The sequence below is a fragment of the Parasteatoda tepidariorum genome, chromosome X1, assembly GCF_043381705.1.
Source record: "Parasteatoda tepidariorum isolate YZ-2023 chromosome X1, CAS_Ptep_4.0, whole genome shotgun sequence".
Lineage (NCBI taxonomy): Eukaryota > Metazoa > Arthropoda > Arachnida > Araneae > Theridiidae > Parasteatoda > Parasteatoda tepidariorum.
In genome coordinates this window covers 16,930,231-16,949,563 of record NC_092214.1, presented here as the reverse complement: position 1 = coordinate 16,949,563, position 19,333 = coordinate 16,930,231, and the positions used below count along the sequence as shown (strand labels likewise).

The window sequence follows — 19,333 nt, the reverse complement described above, 5'->3', positions numbered from 1 at the left end:
TAAAAATACAAATCATATTATTTGATGCAGAATATATGTGAAACTCTAAGGTTGAAAAAAACCGAAGATGAAAAAGAAAATGAAAGAAATAAAACCTTTAACTAAAATTTATTGATTGCAAAAATATACTGTGCTTAGAAATATTATTTATAAATGTGTTTTAGTTTGTTCTTTTCTTTCAGAACAGTTTTAATCTAAATAAATTCGTAGCTCTCACACACAAAGTCATGCTTTATTAATAGTAAGATACTAAAATTAAATTTTAACAACAAAAAAAACATAACAATCATTGGGATTTCAATTTTAAAACTCTTTTCATAATTATTCAGAATAATTTCGTGAATTTATATATCTTCTGGCAATATTTATGAGCTTAGTTTTGAAAAACAGTAAATTATATCTAATTGTTATTATAAATGTTTTGCTACGATCATTTATTTTAATTCCAAATTAGGTTAATAGTAGCTAAACACGTGATTTCAAAATGTTCAAAAGTAATAGTTGGCGATTTTCTTTAAACTAATAATAAATATATTTCAAAAAATATTCACATTTAAAATACTGAACGATATTTAAATTGACTGTTTCATCTAGGGTTTTCAATAAATAGAAATTATCCCAACTTAATTGAAATGATGAATATTTGTGTGCTTACATTTCTATTAAAATCTTTCAGGCAGCAGACTTATCATTATTTACTCCAATTAATTTTCATACTGTTGTCTTTACTTTCTTAACTTTAATCATACATTTTTAATTAGTTTTGAAATTGTAAAATATTACTAAATGAGCTTAAAAACAAATGTGTCAATTTTAATGAGAAAAATTAATAACTAAATTTCTAGATAGCTAAACTTATCATAGCGGCAATGCAGTTGTATTGAATGTTATAAAAAGCTCTTCTTATTTTTATCCACTGGAAAAAGAAACAAAAGGCTACAGCAGTAACAGTTATTGATAAATTTAATTTGAAAGTGACCTTTTTTGAATTCTGGAGGATTTCTTTATTCTGAAAATAAATTACTACGACTTTCACTGTGCTTCTAAAAAGAGAAGTAATATTTCTGTGAACATAACCATCAGGAGGAATATAATCATGCCCCTAAACATAAAATCCCTTTAAAAAAAAAGACTTATTATGAACTACTTTGTTTGAAATTAAACAGGAAACGTGTAAAAAGAAAACGTCCTTAATGTGTGTTTCAACTTCATGTTTTTATTCATAAATTGCATCCAGCAATAGATTTTTTTTTTATCAGAGAATAGTTTCGAATTCAGAAGGTGAATGATTGTTTCTTTAAAAAATTTGATTTATTTATTTTTATAAGAAATAAGGATAGTAGTAAGAAGATTTTTTTTCATTCAGATCATTAGGTGAGGCGAAAGCAATATCAATCTCCCGCCTTACCAAACTCCCTACTTAGTTCTTTTTTCCGGAAGTACAGCAAAGACTGTCTATTTCTGCCCTCAAATAGATGCGGTTTTAGTTTTGGTTTTATTATAAATAGTAGTTTTTGATGGTGGCAACACTGGTTATTTTTTGTTTTACTGTTCTGCAGTGGCACAACTTATTAATTTCGTTATTTGGCTGTTCTGGTAAGAATTCATACATTAAGAAGTATTAATGTCCTCTGTTATTGTATAATTAATTAATCTCTTAATTAATTTATTCTATTACGTAATTACACTAATGAGAAAAATATATATAACATTGGCAATGTATGGTTGTGAAACTAAAACCGGCAAACACCTTTGTTCTTATAATAGTTGAGTTCAGTTGTACACTGCGCAAAATTAAAAACGGACCTCCCTGAATAACTTTAGATCTAATGGTCGGATTTTTACGTTCTAGGACTCATTGCTAAGGGTTCGAGGAGGGGGGTCCTCAAATATGCTAATTAGTGCAGACGACATTTTAAGTTACGAAATCAGACACTAAAACGTACTTTCTCTGAATAAACATACCTTGTTTCCAACGAATTCGGGGTTTTGACCCGAAAAATATAAGGGATAGATGCAATCTTAGAAATATAGTACCCATAGTCTGGTCAGGAGAATGGTTCAAATTTTACTTTTTGCGTATTTCGCCATATCTCAAGAACTTTTTAAGCGAATTAAAACATTTTTGCACACATTAATTTAATAAATTTTGCACTTATAAAATTCAATTATCCAAAGATAATTCTATGCAAAAAGGAATTTTGATGTATATTTATGATTTTTTATTATTTTATTTTGTAATAGTCAAAAAAATTTTGAATTTTAAGGTATATAATTTTTTACATTAATTTAAAATACGTTATTTTACATGGCAGAATGTGAAATTTGTGCGAAATTGGTTACATAGTTACCGAGAAATAGAATTTTAAAAATATTGTTTATTTTACATCTGTTCCTTTGAGCCTGTAGGACTTTATACCGGTCCTGTCGTGGTTGTGAGAGGGTGACCTCTACTAAACCTCCTAACTGTTTTGTCCTCTGAAATGTGTTCCAAGCTTGTGACGCGATACTGTGGGTGATCCCGAACTCCGCAGCCACACTGGTCACACAACGAACTTCTTCCAACTTCCCATTGATTCGACCTCGCGTAAACTGATCCAGATCTCGTCTTCTGTGTTGTCCGTTGGCCATATAACACTATGACAACAAATTCACTTCGTTTAAACTGGCGTATACCACTCGATACCATTCACATAAATACTGAACTTACACCGCCAGTTCGTTTTATTTCCTTATGATAAGCCCTCCAGTACGTCATGGTGCATATAGTATCTACTTTATCTTACGGTGATTGGTCTTCTCAATGACCTTTCCCTTTGTTGTAACTACCTGTTTTGTTGTTATGCTAGTTTTTCCATTTCGTCTTTAGTTTTTGCACACCAGTGTATTTGTAAAAATGATGGATTTCAAATATTTGCAATAAGTAGCGTATTAGCTTTTGCAATCTATAAATGAAACGTCTTAATTTTTAGATTTTCTGTTATGAATCATAAATAATACGAGAAACTAAAAATTTCCCAAAGACAATTTAATTTGTTTTGTCGTTAACGTCTCACAAGTGCTTATGCACTATTAGTCATGGTCTGGAATTTATTCTTAATGTTGATCCGTCACATCTGCACATTACACTACTGCAACTTCGATCAGAAAAGAGATTGTTGTAGTAATCATTTACCTCCTCACCACGCTCCCCAACCGTGCGTTTTTTTCAGCCTCTGAAACAGCTGGGGACCATTAGAGTGGATTCCGAACCAAACCACTGAGACACAGTCGGAAAAATTGTAGTCAAGCAGTCCAATGGAGAATCGAAACTTGCTCGATCCGTGGTAGGCCACCCCTCCACGCAGACTGGGCGGCCAAAAAGACGAAAGATTATTCTTATAAAACAATTAGATTTTGTGATATGATGTCAAAACTGTTCAGAAATTATTTGTCATATAATATTAATTAGAATATGCAGGGGTTATATAAAATAGTGGAAACACTTCTATAATAATCCATATTTCTCAAGAAATGATTAGAGAATTATTTTAAAACTTAAGGAATGTTCAGACCATGCGATTTCTCATGCATATCAATTAATTTTAAGGATTTTAGAGGTTTGAGGGCAGGCAATAACTTACGAACGAAAAATAATGTTTTTTGAACACCCTATGCCAAACTATTTAGCGATAAGTTTGTAACTTGTGTCAATTACGTAGGTTATTATATGCAATAACTGCACAAAATTTCGCAAACATAAGAATAATTTTTAACTAATAATAAAAATATAATTTTCAGATTTGAAAAAAAAAAATTTAAAAATTGCACAAGATTTGAGTATTAAAAGTAATCTTTTCATACTGCACATACTCGAAAACATTTTAGTATCATTTCCTAAAAGCTTCAAACTTTATTGATATGTTTCAGAAATCGAATGACCTAAACACTTGTAAAGTTTTAAAACAATTCTCCAAGTATTTCTTGAGAAATATGAAAAAATAACTATGAGTATAGATCTCTCTGAAATTTTTACTTTTTCAAAAATTTTCCCTTACTAAAGATATTTAAATAATTTTTTCTTTAGGCAGCTTGGATCAAAGTGGAAACGAAAGCAATATTAACTATTTATCATCACATTATTACTCGAAACTATCGCATCAGCCTCAGCCATAGTGATAACAGGAATTTTATTCTTCAAATCCGCAATGTTCGAGAATCGGACAAAGGTGGTTACATGTGCCAAGTGAATACTGTGCCAATGAAAAGTCAGATAGGATATCTTGATGTATTAGGTGAGTAACATATTTATTCTATTACAAATTATGAACTCAAACTTAAGTATGAGCAAGAAAATAGTCATAACATTTTTTGATTCAAAATATCCAAACGAGATCAGTTTATGCTAAATATTAAAAAAAATATTTATTGGTCAGTAAAATATAAAATTATATTTTGTAAATAGTTAGATATATTTTACTTCAATTTAAAGGATAAAAACTATTAAAAAAAATAAAATATACAACTTTACTCAGGGTTTATACTATCGAGCAAAATTAGAAAATTTTGCTACCGGTCAGAGGCCAGTAGTAGCATTTTTAACAATAGCCTCTTTTTAAAAACGCAACTATTTTTACAAAATTTGAATATTTCAAGCGATTACAAAAAGCTGTTGATATTAATAATGAAGCATTTCTATTGAAGCATTTCTCAAAATATAGTAAACAAGATTTTTTTTTCTAAAATGAAGAAAAAATTTAAAAAACAAGAGTGACGTAAAAATTTTTTCAGAATATTATAAAATATTTATTAGAATTGCATGAAAAAAGTGGTGATTTGATGGCGATTGGCAGACAACTATTTAATTGCCATTTGTTACATTTAGTCTCCCTGTAGCCGGTGATGACCATTAATTTTGTCCTATAATTTATACCACTATGCTCCAATAATAACTTTTTTCCTAATATTAGTTTAAAAATATTGTTCTACGTGCAAATAAAAACTCTTTTTGAATAAAATTTTGATTTCTTAATTTATTTAATCTATACTCCAAATTTATAAAAGGTCAGGTTTAGTTAAATAAAAAAAATATTACTTCTACACTTAATACATATAAGACTGTTAAACTTTAAACCTCAAAAAAATTAATTAAAAATGACAGACTGGCATAAAAACGCCAATATTTCAGATGAATCTATTACTGAAAATTATTTCTGATTTTAGATTCAATAAGGCAACTAATTCATTGTATTTAAAAACAATATTTTTTTGACTATTTTATCCAAATCCTTAATAACTATTTCCTTTTTTCATTTCATTAAAAACAGTGTATTTTATAATAAAAACATCGATACATTAATTTCATTACTCAATCATTTTTTTAAATTTTATGTAGTTTTCGTTACCTACTTTGATGTTCCAAAAAATTAATAAAAAAAATTTTGATCTATTAAATGCTACTTAGTTTATGATACCATATCAATAATAGTTTCTTAGTTTGAGACCATTAAAGCTTAAAATTAGTTTTATATCACCAATTTTTTACAAGTAATAGAAAGTTATATTAACATAAACCACTTTGCCATTATGACAACTTGATGGAATTTTGTTTCGCAAAGGGATGAAAACTTAGCGGGAAGAATTTTCTCTTTTATGGAACTAAAATGCAAATTTCAGAAACAGTGAGCATTCGAAACTATGAAGCAACATATCATGAATTTTTATCTATCTTTATACCTTTAAATACCTCTACATTATTCATTCTTCATTGATTCCTGGATTTTTAGAATCTTTTCAAAGCTTTGACATTTGTTTAACTGTCAATGCGAGAAGTTTTTTATTTACAAACAGTGTTTACCAATGAAACATTTGATTACATTTTCAAAAATGTTCTATCTTGAATTTTTTATAAGTTATAGTATTTTTGATCTTATTATTTTTCAATAAAATAAATAAAATTAATAAATGTCAATAAAAGTAGTAAGTGTCGATAAAAAAAACAGAAGAAAACTCCCCATTACTTATTTTCATCCATGTTCTGGTTAAAAGGTTCTGGTTCTGGTTTCATCCTTGTTCTGGTCATGATATTTTATCTGCATAATATTTTGTTCTATGATACCATCTAAGATTTTATTTTACTATCTGCAGTCACGCAATTTTTGACCATATATCCCACGACCATTTTTCTTTTCAATTCTATTTTTAGTAAATACTTTTATACAGTGATAAAATGCTATCATATAAATTCAATGTCAAGTAAATAAGAAACAACATGGTAAATATCCTTTTGAAACCTAGAGCCCAATATATTAAGACAACATTCGGTACAATTTTATCACTAAGCAAATAATGCTTTAAAATAATTTTTTTGGTTGTATGTTTCTACAAAGCGAGTATTTATCTAAAATTACACTCGGATTTACCTCACGTTAGCCGGAGTTTCAATCTACTTAGAAAAATTATAAGAAAGGTAAGAAATTCGATTCAAGTAACTGATTCAAGTATATCTTATAAATATCACAATTATTTGAAACTAATGAATTTTATCTCACTAACAAGATGTGAAGAAATACACTATAGAAATATCCTACAATACTGAAAAAATGCTAAAAATTAAGCTACTATTTTTTTATGAAATAATTTAAATTTACTTAAAACCGTCAAATAAGTTTAAGGTTTAAAAAAAAATATTTTATCATTTATTACTTGCGTATTTTTAAGTAAAAATTGTACCATTATTTCAGGAAGATGTATATTCCGAGGCTGATAATTTTGAAATTAATTAAATAATACGCAATATTTCGTTTATGAGATATTTGAAAATTTAATATTTTGTTAAAATCTATCTTTTGAAAGCACATAGGCTTTTTTTTTATTTTATTGTTAATTTTCTACCAATCTTTTGAAAATTTGAAAAAACTATCTTTTTATTATTAGTAATAGTAGTAATAATAATAATGATATACAATACTTTCGTTGATCTACTTATTTTTCTACTTCGCTTCGATGCTAATGTAAAAATTTTAAAATCATTTTAATTATGTGGCAGACAAAGCGCGAGTAGTAGCTAAGTAAAAAAGTTCATTTACACATTTTTAAAAAGTTTACTTCAAATATACCTGAGAAAATTTGACTAAATTGTATTTCTTTTGAAATACAATTTAGTCAATTATACTAAACTAAATTGTATTTCTTTTGAAAATTTGACTAAATTGTATTTCTTTGTCTGCCACATAATTTAAAATCATTTTAATTATGTGGCAGACAAAGCGCAAGTAGTAGCTAAATAAAAAGTTCATTTACACATTTCTGAAAAGTTTACTCTAAATAAACCTGAGAAAATTTGACTAAATTGTATTTCTTTTGAAATGCAATTTAGTCAATTTTACTAAATTAAATTGTATTTCTTTTGAAAATTTGACTAAATTGTATTTCTTTAGAAATGCAATTTAGTCAATTTCACTAATCTAAATTGTATTTCTTTTGAAAATTTGACTTAACTGTATTTCTTTGTCTGCCACATAATTTAAAATCATTTTAATTATGTGGCAGACAAAGCGCAAGTAGTAGCTAAATAAAAAGTTCATTTACACATTTCTGAAAAGTTTACTTTACCTGAGAATATTAGTTACCTGAGAATATTGGACTAAATTGTATTTCCTTTGAGGACCTAGTTTATTCCTTAGATGTAATTTTTTAACCACTTTTAGTTTCAAGAAATAAGTTTGCTTTTGTTACTTTTAAACTGCAAATAAAACAACAACGCATCTGGATCTTGAACATCACTGAAGCTTTTAAAAAATTCACTGTTTTCTTTCCCGTCACAATACTTATTATCGATATCCTTTGAGAAGTATACTATTATAAGCGTGATTCCATATTTTAAAACTCGTTTCATACACTGTGTATGTGTTATCAAAACACAGCGAAAAAATATCCTCATTTTCTTAATAAATAATTTATTAAGATAATAAGAAATTTAGTTACGAGAATTAGTTACGAATTACGTTTGTTAGGAGAGCGATACTAATTAATTATCTGTGGCTCATAAAATTCAACAACTTATATCATTAATTAACAAACAATTATGTAATCGGTTAAATTTGTTATTTTTTTTATTTTTTTATTTTTTTGCAGCGTAAAAATCCAAAGCTAAACTTAAAGAATTAAGCAAAAGATTGCTTCTATTAACTAAATACTTTTTCTTAAAATCATTTATTTTTCTAACAATTTAAAAGATTATTGTTTTAAAAATTTAACTTGTTCCAAAATTTTAAAATTTTTACATTCATTATTCTTGCACTGAGCTATATAATGAAATAAAAAAGCTATTTATGTATTAAAAAGAAAAAATACTCTAAAAGGAAAAAATTTAAAAGTTTTTTAACAATTTTACTTAGTTTCAACTTTTCGAAATTTCTATATTCGCTATTCTTGCATTACGCTATATATTGAAAAGAAAAGAAAAACTACTCATATATAAAAGGAAAAATATCAAATATTTTTTTTAATAATTTTGCTTAATTCCAATCCTGTGAAATTTATATACTCGTTATTCTTACATTAAACCATATATTGAAAAAAAGCTATTTATGTGAAAGAGAAAAAATATGCCAAAAGGAAGAATACAAAGTTATTCTTAAAATAATTTTACTTAGTTCCAATATAATGAAATTTCCATATGCGTTATTCCTGCATTTAGTTTCATATTAACTAAAAACTATTCATATATGAAAAAGGATAAATATGCCTACTTCATGCTTTGAATTCCTCAAACAAAGCTAGGCGAAATTCTCCTAAAAGCTAGTTATTACGCCTTCTAAGAAATGATAGTACTTTCTGAAAAGATTATTTTTCGAGATTATTTTTAGATTTATTATAATTAGAAAAAAGATTATTTTTATAAACTTATCTTCAATCTTTATTACAGATAATTTTCTCTTGAGTTCATATAAAATATTTACTCTTAACATATAATGCTTTTTCCTTTTTTTAATAGTTTTCCTTATTTTGCAAACTTAAATCACCTTTTTGAATCTAATGTCTCATTAAAAACTGAAATAAACAGCGAAAAAGTATTTATTATTTTTCCTTTGTTGTTTGAATTTCAAAACTAAACTTTGTTTTGAAAATTATGTCGAATAGTTTAATGTAACTTTTATTTACTTTCTACATAAATGTATATTACTAAGAAGCTTCACAAAAACTTGTTCCTATTTTTTTAAAAGTTCGTGATCATGCGAAATAGCAACATCAGTTTACAAATTAAAATATGAAATAATTATAGTTATTAAAAGAAATTTACCTTTAAAGAAAAATAAAATTAATAACAAGAAAAGTATCTTAATTCACATAGATAGTTTATCAATACTTCCGAATGAAATAGGGAGCCAAATTTATGGCTTTAGTAATTCTTGATTCACCTGAGGGAATCGATAAAAGAGTTTATATCGTGAATTGTTGAATCAAATCTAAATTTATAACTTTAAATTTCAGCAGCAATGCTATATATTTCAATAATTTGTCTATAAATCTGTAGGCTAAGATTTACTTTTTGTTTGCCAGTTTAACCATGACTCATTTATAATTAGTAATCGTGTCATAAAATGTTTTCCATTTGAATAGTTTGCATATACTTAATCTGTAGGTTATTATTAAAGTGATTTGCTTTGGTTTTTCAGTTTAACCACGACGCGTTTATACATAAAACTCAAATGTTTACGGACCAAATACAAATGGTTGAGAATTAGATGAATTAGTTAAAGTGATGATAATCCTCAACCCTTCTGGCCATAAACCTTAATTCTTCAGCATTTTAAAATAACTAAGATTTCCAGCTTTAATTCAATTCTACCCAACAGAGTGAGAACAGAGTGTCAGTGGACTGATTTTGCATATGCCATAAGCTAATAGCGAAATTCAGTTCTTTTTTAAACCTCGTTTTTATTTGCTATGCTCTTGGCTAATTAAGAAAGTTTGCAGTATTTTTAATCAACCTAACACTTTTTAGGATTATTGCAATGAACACATATATTTTTAGGCAATAAGAAAACACATAGTTCACTGCCCGATTGGCATCAGTTATTTAATTTTGATTGCAATTAGCACATGCATATATTATTATATCTTATTATAAATATATCATTCATTGCTATATTTTTCTTTAACTTAACAAAGTTTCTCTATTCAAAGGCATAATGCAAGGCTCATTGCAGTAAGAATAAGAAACTTCAGGATAANGCATGTACATTGTACATGTGATATTGTTGAAATCAAAATTTACAATTCAGAAAATTTAGCTACCCATCCAGAATAGAAACAAATTCGAATTATATACGCCATGTTTTTTCCAAAATACTTGATCTAAAAAACCGTTTATGGATTATTTGTTACCTCAACTAAAATAACACATATTTATTATTACTCGCAGTTATTAATTTGACTTGTCCTATCTTCGTTTTAAATATCTGAGAATTAAGTAGTCTCCTATTATCCTAATTATAGAGAGAAAACAAATATTTTTGAACAAAATTATTCCATGTTTAAAATAAGTTAATTCATCAATTTTGTATGACATTTTAAAGTCTAATCTTAATTTTTAGAAAATGTCGTCCGCTAATTAATTAATTTACTATTACAACATTGCGGCCCTAATTATACATGAAATTAGATGTTTCGCCTAAAGAAGGCTTTGTTTCTCTAATCTAAACCAATGACGAATTTTTCATACTTATTAATATTATACATATTTGGATTTACATGTTTTGATAAATTGTTTTCATGGTTTGAAAAAAAAACTTATTAAAAGAAACTAGTTTTGAAAACCGAGACTATAGAGGAAATATTTAATGGTAAGTACATTTTAAAAAGCGGCAATGAGATAAAAAGGTATGTAACTCCATTTGTTTTTAATAAGCATTTATAAATAGTTTTATTCTGAACTGAAGCAAGATGATACATTGGAAAAGAAAAGTAAGCCATAATTATATTTTGTAATCTTTTTTTTTTATTTATGTGTATTTCGAATTTCTACAAACGGTAATCTAATAATCGTTTTCAACTCCTTTTTATTTTCTCACACAATCAAATCTGTCTTGTTGTTTAGCTCATTCGCCTCCCTGTACTGTGATTTGTCAGATTTTGATAACGTTTTCATTTTTTTTTGTTTTTTTTTCCCTCGCATAAACATTAATTTGGGATCTCCATTGTGCATACATTTTCATTTTTGATACAGATTTTAAAAACATACATTAATGACGGTCCTTACGAAACACTCTGTATCTAAATAGCTTGCTGATTGAAAAAGTATAAAAATTTGTCAAAATTTTTAGGGTTTACACTGCTCCCCCACTTATAGGATTAATTATTTGGCTACAAAAAACCCTTCTTTCACTCTACCCCTCATTTGAAAAAAATATATGGTGCAAAGATAAATGTTATAATTAGAATATTTTTTCTATTCTAGTTCCTCCTGATATCTTAGAAGAAGGCAGTAGTAGTGATGTTATTGTTCGAGAAGGTTCAAACGTTACACTTACGTGTAAAGCAGTGGGATATCCTACTCCAAATATTACTTGGAGGCGAGAGGATAACGAACCAATACCCCTTGGAATATGGCAAGGAAAAAAATTCACAGGTAACTCAAATATCCCAGCGAAGACTTTCTGCTAAAGCAAAAAATTAAAAAATTTTGTTACCTCCAGCGTTTTTGATACTAGCCACTTTTTCTAAAATTAAAAAACTTTTTTAAAAAAATCTATTATTAATATAAAGCGTTTCTTTTGAACCATTTCTCAAAATTAGGGAAACGCTACTAGGTTCATTTCTAAAATATAGAAAGTTTTTCCTCTCCAAATAGGTTTGTGTCGAATATTATTGCGTAATACGTTTTCAACTAATAAGATTTTGCCGGAACAGCCTGGTTGGCAGGACTCTGGACTCACGTTAGTGTGAACGGGAGTCCGATTCCAGCCGGTCGAAAACTCACTGTGTAGTAAATTCTGACTGGTGCACGCTAAATCTGTCGAATCACAAAGTCCTCCAATGTCCCTTAAGCAGATTACACCTCTGGGGGTACTGAATTGGAGAATGGTCGTTCTTTGGTTCAGGTCAAAATTACGATCTGTGGATGAATGAACGAATGGATGTAGGAATGGGTTCGCCTTATAAACGGGTGTGGCTTATGAGTGTGGCAGAAGTCGAATTCTTGGCCATAGATGGCACCACTGAAAAACAAGAAAAATCGCACTCCCTCTGCCTTAACGATCGACGAGAACAACAACTAATAAAATTTGGGGTACCAATAATGCAACACAAAATTTATTAACAAGCTTAAAATTTATTCTTTACAAAATAAATTTATAATAATTGTTATTATAATGACATTGACGCGTAGAAAGAATAGAATTTAATCTGGCAAGTAGAATAGATTTATTAACAAATGCCTGAAATACACAGAACATGGTAATTGCCGTTTCCACTTGAAACGCATGAACTTATATACAGTGAAATCAGGAAGCTGAAATGACGTAAGAGAATGTTCTAGGAACTTCTAGAACACTTTATAAATAAAACACTTTATAAAACTTCTATAAATATTAACTAAAACCTTACAACTAATATATATATTTTCATACTTCTTAAGTCTTTTTAGAAACGGGGAGAACTTGGAGGATCGACCTCCGACTTGCCAGGTCTGTGTCTTTAGCCACTCGGCCATTCCGACACGTGAGGTGTCAATATTAATTAAATTACTTTTCAATATAATTGGCTACCAATAATAAAAAAGCAAAATGAAATTATCTTGAATGAAACCCTAGTTTTCCAAATTTAGTCACCTTGAAATTTTGAACATGAGTAAAATAACGTTCCAAAGAAGACTACAGCTTTTTGATGTAATAAATAATAATACGAGAAGAGCGTGTTTCGTTTTGTAACCTTTTGGAGTTAAAAAAAAATGGCGATTAACCACCAAATTTCTATATTTAGTCACCCTGAGGACGATAGAGACTGTTAATTTTGCCCTATAATTTGTGCTTTGTATGAATAAATCAACGCAAAACAACGCTTTTGTATTTCGACACTGAGGAACGACAGAACCGAAACTATAGTATGTCCATTTTTATGCATTTATTTGGGCTTCATTCTCGTTGTTTTGCATTATTAATTCAAATATGATATATGAGCTATGATACAAAGGTTGATACAAATGAATGACCAGATATTAATTTTTTTTAAATATTTACTTATATTAGAATTAAAGGAAGTATTTTCAGTGTTCAGTGCGCGTACCTTACATTTTATAGTTTGATGACTTTCACGTAAAAAATATCTCGCTGTGAAAGGTCCGGAGTGGCCTTGTGATACCTAGACACGTCCTTGTGATACTTAAACACTGTTTATGATTCCAAAAGCATTATAAGAATTTAAAAAGTGCATTTGTGAAATATTGAGAATTATAAAACGTGAGAAATGAACTTAATTACAGGTTTACTTTGTACCATACTTCAAGCGTTTGTCATTGAAAAAAATTTTCTATAGTTTGGAAACATTTAGTCATTTTTGCTAACCTGTATTGAACTATTTAAAAATGCCCTTTTATTGTTTTTCCCTTCTTTCTTTCGAAGATTTTACTTCTTTATATTATTTCATTCTTTCTGTTATTTCATCGCTTTTTATGGATTTATTTATTATATATTATTCTTAAGTAACGTTTTTATTTTATTTCAGATCCAAATGCTGTCACTTATGAAGGTGAAATATTGAGTATTACTCGTGTAAGTCGCTTGCACACTGGAGCTTACCTTTGCATAGCTGCTAATGGAGTTCCCCCATCAGTTAGTCGGAGGATTATTCTGCATGTACATTGTACGAGTACAGTTATTTTTATAATTTGAATTAAAAAATTGATTACGTCTATTTGCAGATAAAAGCTTAGAATTTTTTAACCCTACTTGCTCTATGTTCTAATATACAAATAGTTCATTAATAATATATTTTAAATTTAATATATAGTAAAAACAGTTTAATACTTTACAGTTTGTGCATCAATATATTAATTCATTAAATTCCATGCAAAGTTATAAACTTGCTCTATGAGTTGTCTACTTTATTTAATTTTGTTATAATAAAAGTTGAACCACAGATCCATATTAGATTTGCAACTTTCAATGTTCAAAGTCATAACCTTGTATTTCTGACCCAACTCTGAGGACAAAAGAACTCCTGTTTCTGACACTCATCTTCGTGGAGGTTTGAGTGAAATTTACTCGCATTTGAGTCACATGGAGAGGAAAACCATTTACAGTTAGCCTGACAGAAATCAAATTCAATCCTTTGATTTACAAACCACAGAGGGTATTCTACATTTGCACTGTGGTCAGTGCAGTACATCTCATTAACCAGTGTTTGAATTTGGATCACCACTTTAGCGAGTGAGCTCTTTATTTGCAAAAAGTCAATTTATTGCATGTGTTTAGAATAGAACATAGCTTTCATTAACATTTCAGAACATAGCATTCATATATACATAGCTTTCATTTTTATTCCCGATAAGATACAAAAGATTGGGAAAAATCATTCAAAAGAAGTTTCAATAATTTATACATGACTCATAACTTTATAACATAATACAGGTTTATAAAGCGTTTGATCATTAATTTTCTAGGGAAACAGCATTTCTGTCTACGTGAAAGAGATTGATTCAATCAATTCATGAATCAAAATTTGAAAAATAAATTTGTTTTCCTTTAAATAGGATATTAATTGCAACTCATTAATACCCAATTCACAATATTAGAAGAGAGTAATATATTGCTTATATAATAAGTAATATTAAATGCTTGGAAGCTAACTCAGAAATTATAAAAAGTAAATAAATAAATAAACTGAAAACTGTGTTTAATTTGAAAAAGTTGGAAACAATCAGTAAAATTTAGAAATGCCAAACGGTAAAAAAAAAACTCTAAATCTATGATGATATTGCTTTATTTATGATAAACCATCGTCTCTTATATTTTACGTCAAAGAAAATTAGCTATTGAAAATATTAAAATCTGTTTTATTTAAAAATCATAAGAAAATTATGAGATAAAAACAGATTTTTCAATCGTTTAATGCAATTATTTTATTTAAATGCATGTCTTAGTTTATTTTACAGCAACTGGCGCATACTCAAGTTATCCATGATTTGAACCTGGATTGATTATGCTTGTATAAACGTAATAGAGTCTAAGTTACTAAAAATCAGATTTAAAATAAAAATTTATAACCATTTCTTCAAAGATTTAGGTTTTTTTAAAGATTGAAGCTTTGAGAATAAAAAATAAAAATGACTTGCCATTCTTCAAAAAAGTAGTCTTTTTATTTCAATTTCCCAGAAAAGGGAAAACCATCTTGATAACCAAAATAATGTGAATTAAAGAACAGTTTTAACTGCTTATAACTGGACTAATTGACAAAAACACGTTAAATTTTCGTTTTTCTGTTCAATTCCACAAGTTACTCTGCTTTTCCGAAGGTTACAGATATTTCGAGCATAACAGTCTTCAAAATTACCATTTAAGTAAGGCAACCTTAACATTATAGTAGTAAGGTACTAGATCTGCACTAGATCTGCACAATGGGCTATTGGCGACGGTCTGGGAAACATCCATAGGGATGATCCGAATGCATGCCATCACAATTTTGATCCTCTGCAGAGGGAATGGCACCCCCGCTTCGGTAGCCCGACGACCTGCACGCGAAGTNGGGAAAACCATCTTGATAACCAAAATAATGTGAATTAAAGAACAGTTTTAACTGCTTATAACTGGACTAATTGACAAAAACACGTTAAATTTTCGTTTTTCTGTTCAATTCCACAAGTTACTCTGCTTTTCCGAAGATTACAGATATTTCGCGCATAACAGTCTTCAAAATTACCATTAAAGTAAGGCAACCGTAACATTATAGTAGTAAGGTAGTTGTAGTTGTATTCATTTACGTTGAAACTAGATCTGCACAATGGGCTATTGGTGACTGTCCCTGAGGATGTTTCGAAGACATGCCATCACAATTTTGATCCTCTTCAGAGGGGATGGCACCCCCTCTTCGGTAGCCTAACGACCTGCACGCGAAGTCAAGCACTTTACGGTAGAACAGCTTAACGAGGACCAATACCGCACACCCTCGGTCCCTAAGCAGAATGATCCAATTGGTCACCCACCCGCACACTGACCACAGTCAGGGATGCTTGACTTCGCTGATCTGCTGGGAACCGTGTCTTAACGATCAGTCCACTGCGGGACAATAGTAGTAAGGTAACCTATAATTAAGTAAGGTAACCTTAATAAAATAAATCTTCATCAGTGCCAAGTTAAAAAAATGACTAAAAAAGATATTAATTACAGAAAAAGTTTGGTACTATATAGAAATACTTTCGGAGCGGATGAAGGTGCTTTTTCATAGTACCGAAATCGATTCTTTATTAATGTTGCTGTTTATATTTAAAGGAAAGCGCAATATTTTCTCAATCGATTAAGATAGTATATTTTGGCATCACCTTACTAAAAAATTACTTTTATGAAGTAACACCGACTCTTTCAAAGCAATCGCATCTTTGTACATCTCTTTGTACTTTTCAGTTCCTCCAGTACTCTGGATTCCTAACCAATTGATTGGTGCACCTCTTGGGCGCGATGTAACTTTAGATTGCCATACAGAAGCTTATCCCAATTCAATTAACTATTGGGGAAAGAAACCAGGAGAGATGATCATTTCTAACGAGAAATTGGAAGTTACAAGCAAACTCACGAAAACTTACAAAACTCATATAAGGCTCACGATCAAGAACCTGCAACCAGATGATTATGGGGACTACACGTGTTACTCAAAAAATTCTTTGGGATCAACTGAAAGTGCTGTTAGACTTTACGGTAAGTGCATCTTGTGTTTTTACTCTTAAGTGTTTAGTAATTTTAAATGAATACATTTAAAATGTGTCAAACTTGTGCGCAAGTGATAAGAGTAATTACAGAGTGACGGGAAATAACTCGGACACATATAACACAAACTTTTAATGCTTATTAAAATATCTTAACCAAACATTCAAATTAATATGTTAATGTAACTACCTGAAACATTATTACAAACTTTCAAAGTAACCACTTTTGGTCTTAATGCAGATCTGTAAAAGTGTTGCAAAATGTTCAGCTATAGGACGCAACTGCCTACTGATACTGAGCCCATTCCTTGCACGCTTTTTTATTTTTATTTTTGAGAAAATCAAAGTCTTGTGGGGTTTATCTTTTATCTCTGAGATAGACCGAAAGAAGAAATTCACTTATTTCAAGTCTGGCAAATAAGGTGACCATTCTAATGCTACAAAATAATCAAGAAAATCTATCTTGTAGTGCAGAATTCATTCTGAAAGTCCATTTTTGTTTTGTGACCAAGGAAAAATAACATCCTCAAAATGAGTTTATAATATCATGCGTAAAAATATTTGATCTTAAATTTGCCCACGTTATTTCTTGCTACCTTGCTTTTCAAGTTAAGCATTTCGCTATGAAAGGTTTGCTGTGCACTTAATATTAAAAGTCTTATTGTGAGGCTTATTTTTGTGAAATACAAAAAAATACAGTGATATATTACACTTAAAGCTAGAGAATTTGTGTTTCAAAGTGAATCTTATGAATCCAATACATATTTCACTGCCTTTTATAAATTTATTAATTATTTACGTGACATATGACATGCGTTCATTAAAAATCTATGCATAAGCGCTTAAATATTATGAATATATTAAACTAAAAATAATGTCGTTCATTTTACGACATTGCCGTTGCTATACTCAGCCTCCGCATTCAAATTTAAAATTAAACTTTCCTTTAAAGAAATTAAAAAATGGTTTATTTTATTTTGTTTTTCTTAGGAATATTTAGTCAAGAATCAGAGAATAAGTCGTAAAAATCGTAATGCTCTGGAGGTGTATAAGGCAGTAATTACTTTACATTTTCTTGTTTCATTTTTATTTATTTATTTATTTTACACTATTTTTAATTCATTTATTTATTTTTATTTTTTAATTCATTTATTTATTTACTTTTTTTTTGCAATTTTCATAGATTTGAGAACTGCCTTCCTGCTCTTTAACGTCGAACGTCGACTCGATTTCATTTCTTATTGCATCTAAGCCGACAAGAATTTTCCTACACGTCATTTTTTAGCGAAAATGTAGCAACAAATTCCGTATTGACCTATATTCTTTTGACTGACCAAGGATAAAAAAAATTATTTACAAAAAAGGTAGAACCTTATGATTGTGCCCACATTGAGCCCTCAAATTAATAATGCATTCTTTAAATGAGCCAAAAAGTAGCATGATTTTAACATTCGCTTACATTTTATTATATATTTCTCTCTCTGAAATTCGATACCTAGGTGGAAATACGTATCCTTCTCACAGGTTAAATAAAAATATATGTACAGTACGCAAAATACCTTACTGAAAAAAATTTTTGCTAAAAAAAAACTATACCGGCTTATGAAAAACCGGTTACATAAGTTTAAGTTGCTGCAAGTTTGAACTATATTTTCGCTCGACATGTTCGAAAATTTCTAACAGTGTAGGGCAAATCTAACCATGTTCCCGAATTGAATTTTTAAAGATAAAAAAATTCATACGTATATTTTTTATACTATCTAAAATATTTTCTTTCTGTTTATTGAAATAAATCATTTAAAATACAAAATTCCTAATATTTGTTATTTAATGACAGAAATTCAGCCTCCAACAACAACTCCTACTAAGGATACTTCAGCTGTCAGAAGACAAAGTTCCGATGGTAAGTGGCTTCAAAACATTAAAATTTAAGTAAAGGGCTTATTATAAGTCAGTTGTATCTTAACTTAGAGTTTTGCTCTGGTCTGATCCTTCTTCGTGGTTGTGAGAGCATCCTACTAGGGCCAAAGGTCTTCGGTTCAAACCCACTCAGCACAAAAAAAACGTCAAAATTCTTTAAACAGTATGTTAGAAATTCATTAACAGTTGATAACGTTTCGGACACCTAATTTGGATACTCTAATGATTTTATTTTTTACAATGATACTAATGATTAATATATTAAAAGCCCTTATTATTTAACACCTTGTTCAATATTGTGTATACTTTAAAATACTAATCTGTTATATTTTCACCTTCCTTATCACAAGCATCAATGCGGTGAAAACGCATTTGAATGGAGGAAACTTATTTCTTAAAAATATTGGAGAGCGTTGAACTTCAATGTTATGTAAATCTCCTGTAACTTCAATAAAGTGGAACTTTATTGATGTGGAAGTATTAAAACTTGATTATGGATTAATTTCAGCTGAA

General features: G+C 28.9%; 1 protein-coding gene across 1 annotated transcript in view; it reads left to right on the top strand.

Moving 5' to 3' along the window:
- LOC107455461 (lachesin-like) overlaps positions 1-19,333 on the top strand; it is a 137,432-nt gene that overhangs the window by 93,660 nt on the left and 24,439 nt on the right. The window contains exons 3-7 of the mRNA XM_043040309.2: positions 4,067-4,274; positions 11,444-11,614; positions 13,708-13,845; positions 16,602-16,892; positions 18,738-18,803. Of these exons, the coding sequence (XP_042896243.1) occupies positions 4,067-4,274; positions 11,444-11,614; positions 13,708-13,845; positions 16,602-16,892; positions 18,738-18,803 (874 nt within the window). The remainder of the gene's footprint in view (positions 1-4,066; positions 4,275-11,443; positions 11,615-13,707; positions 13,846-16,601; positions 16,893-18,737; positions 18,804-19,333) is intronic.